This window comes from Pteropus alecto, unplaced genomic scaffold (assembly GCF_000325575.1).
Source record: "Pteropus alecto unplaced genomic scaffold, ASM32557v1 scaffold170, whole genome shotgun sequence".
In the NCBI taxonomy this organism is placed as follows: Eukaryota; Metazoa; Chordata; class Mammalia; order Chiroptera; family Pteropodidae; genus Pteropus; species Pteropus alecto.
This window is the reverse complement of record NW_006429634.1, coordinates 273,936-277,067: the sequence shown is the minus strand read 5'-3', so window position 1 is coordinate 277,067 and position 3,132 is coordinate 273,936. Positions and strand designations below refer to the sequence as shown.

At 58.4% G+C, this 3,132-nt stretch overlaps 1 protein-coding gene across 2 annotated transcripts in view; it reads left to right on the top strand.

Moving 5' to 3' along the window:
• The first annotated feature begins 1,688 nt into the window (after positions 1-1,688).
• Positions 1,689-3,132, top strand: part of MYCL (MYCL proto-oncogene, bHLH transcription factor) — a 7,214-nt gene continuing 5,770 nt past the window's right edge. Inside the window, exons 1-2 of one of the 2 annotated variants that reach the window (XM_025049309.1) lie at positions 1,689-1,757; positions 2,284-2,788. In XM_025049309.1, coding sequence (XP_024905077.1) covers positions 2,293-2,788 — 496 coding nt within the window. In that variant the 5' untranslated portion in view covers positions 1,689-1,757; positions 2,284-2,292. Of the gene's footprint in view, positions 1,925-2,283; positions 2,789-3,132 lie in introns of both variants that reach the window. The other variant, XM_006903961.3, reaches the window with a different exon arrangement.

Below are 3,132 nucleotides of genomic sequence, written 5' to 3'. Positions count from 1 at the left end.
TTCCATGCATATATTCCCAGCTTCCCATGACCCTAAATCCCAAATCCTTCCAATAAAGTGATTTTCAACTTAAATTTATCTAGGATTGGTTTCTGTCACCAAGAACTCTGACTCTTATAGCAACCATTTCAGATATCTGTGAACCAGAGAACAAGTCACCAAAAGGCAGTTCTAATCCCTCTGCCTCAGGGCTGCAACCAGACCTGAAAACTTTCTGATCTGTGCCTTCCATTCAGTACAAAGCAGGGCACACAGGCTGTCTCAATAAAATCTGATTGGCTGAGTCACTCAGTAAGTTTACAAATACCAGCCAGAAAGTACTAAAGTTACAAAGCTAGTAAGAGCTAGTTGCTGCTTTCAAAGATGTCCCACATGCACCTTAGACCCAAGATATCCAAAACTAAGGATGTCATCTTCCTTGCCTTTTCTCCCAACTCCTGTATTGACTCACACCTGTGTCCCATGTTCCAACAGCACTGAATGGCTTGCACTTTTCCCTTCCCTCTGCTGAGATGCCAACAGTGAGTAGTTGGTGTTCTTAGACCACAGAGGTGGGAGGGAAGAAGACAGGCAGCAGGCAATCAGCTACTTGTAGATAGGGACCAGACCTTGAATGCCAGGTCTGGATGAATTGGCAGTTATCTCAAGTTACTTTCCTTGACCTAAATAAAGTAACCATACAGTTTAGCTTTTTCCTCTTCTATTCCTCTTCTACCGAAGGTAGTCTCTATGGAAAATGACATAAACAGCTTATATGTCCATCGTCTTGACAGAGATGCAACTGCAAGCAATGTTCCCACTTTACAGGTAAGCAAACAGTGCCTTCAAATGTCTTGGCTCTACAGCTAGCAAGTAGCAAAGCAAGGACTTGAACCAAGTTTCCGGACTCCAAATCCCCATTCTTTCCTCTACTAGAATAGCTCTCTCAGAGATTTTTGTGTGTTGTGTGAGGGAGGGGCGTCTCAGCCCTGACCTGGCCTCAGTGGAAAAGTTCTTCCCCTCACCACCAGCCCCAGGGGCTAAGTCAGTTCCGGGGCCTCTCCTCCTGGGCTACCTTCCTTCTCTAGATACTCTATCTTCTTAAATCCTCACAACAATCCTGTGAGGTTTTTATATTTGAAACTGAAGCTCAGAAAAGTTATGTTTCACGCTCCAAAGTTCGGAATCTTCACCACCTCGCCTTGCTACAGTCCAGGTTTGGAACACCTAGCTAACCGGCCAACCAGTGATGAAGCGGATGCCGAGGACCAGCCCCAGTTCAGGGCTTAGAGCCGCCAGGTGGCGCGGTGGAAGTGCGGCTGCTTCTCCACCTCACCCCCCGCGGGCCCGACGCACCTGAACTAAGCTGGGAGAGCCTGGGGAAGTAGGCTCGCGGGGTGGGGCAGGGCGGGGCGGGAAGTAGCCCTATTCCTCAGTCTACAATGGCAAGGAACATTGGGACCGCCCAGGCCTTGATAGAGTCACGTACCCACCAGGCGACCGCCAGTCTGCATCAGCTTGCAGCATGCCCTGCGCTCCCCAGTGTGCAATTCATTTTCGGGGTATAGGGACTAGAAGAGAGCAGGAGAAAGCAGCCAGAGGGGGTGGGGCGGAGACTCCACCGTCCCCACCTGTCCACTGCCGAGAGGGGGCGTGTCTGGGGCGGGGTTTGTCCCATAGGGCCCGCCCCGGGTCCCAGAGCACAGGGCGCGCGACGAGATATAAAGCAGCTGGGAAACAATGCGCCTGTATCGCGCTCCCGCGCGGATCCTAGTAGCGTCTGTAACGCCGTGCGCGGGCGAGGGTGGGAGTGCGCGCGCGAGGGGCGCGCTCTTGAATGCAGGCGGCGCGCTCGGTGGCGCGCATGTGCATGTGTGCGGGCTGTCGGGCTGCCCCGAGCCCGCCGCGAGCGGGTCTGCTCCAGGTGGCGGGCGGCGGGAGCGAGGTGAGGCTGCGGGCGGCCGGGGGACCGGCGCGTGTCCCGGGAGGGCGGGCTGCAGGCTGCCTTCTGGACACAGCGCGCCGCCGCCCGCCCTGACGGGCCCTGGGAGCTGCGCTCCGGGCGGCGCTGGCAAAGTTTGCTTTGAACTCGCTCCCCGCTGCCTCGTCCGCGCGCTGTGAGCGGCTTCCCTGGGCACACTGACCCAAGGCCGGGCTTCCTGGGACGCGAGGGAAGGGAGCGGGTTTTAACCCGAGAGGTTGGGGAGGGACGAGAGCTTGGTAGCCGGCTGTGCTGGGGAAATTGGGGACTCCTGCTTCTTTGGGCCCTTACCCCAGTCAGCACGTCCCTCTTCCCTCTCGCAGGGAGCGGACATGGACTTCGACTCGTACCAGCACTATTTCTACGACTATGACTGCGGGGAGGATTTCTACCGCTCCACGGCGCCCAGCGAGGACATCTGGAAGAAATTCGAGCTGGTGCCATCGCCCCCCACGTCGCCGCCTTGGGGCTCGGGTCCCGACGCCGGGGACCCGGCCCCTGGAATTGGTCCCCCGGAGCCGTGGCCCGGAGGGGGCGCCGGGGACGAGGCAGAATCCCGGGGCCACTCGAAAGCTTGGGGCAGGAACTACGCCTCCATCATCCGCCGTGACTGCATGTGGAGCGGCTTCTCGGCTCGGGAACGGCTAGAGAGAGCGGTGAGCGACCGACTCGCCACTGGCGCGCCCCGGGGGAACCCGCCCAAGGTGCCCTCCGCCCCGGACAGCGTTCCCAGCCTCGAAGCCGGCAGCCCGGCGCCCGCTGCCCCCTGTCCGCTGGGCGAGCCCAAGACCCAGGCCTGCTCGGGGTCCGAGAGCCCTAGCGACTCGGGTAAGGACCGCCCCGGGCCATTCGAGAGGGGGGCACCCCTTGGGTGGCCAAAACTCTGCCGCTGTCTGAGGTCAGGCACTGGGTCTTCGTAAACCCTTTGGCCACCTCCCCCTTTCTCTGGCTGTAGCTGCTGGTGTAGCCCCCAGCGGTGTCTGTCTGGCACGTGGGTGTGTTAGTAAACAGTTTGAAGAAGTGGCGTGGGAGCCAGCGTCCCTTTGATGATGATTGGAGCCCCAGGGGACAAGGGAGACTGGGTGAGGCTTGGCACTTAGAGAGGACAATACTGATATTTGGCTGTAGGGGATTTCTGTCCTCCGGAGGCTGGAAGGGGACCTTTAAGGGTC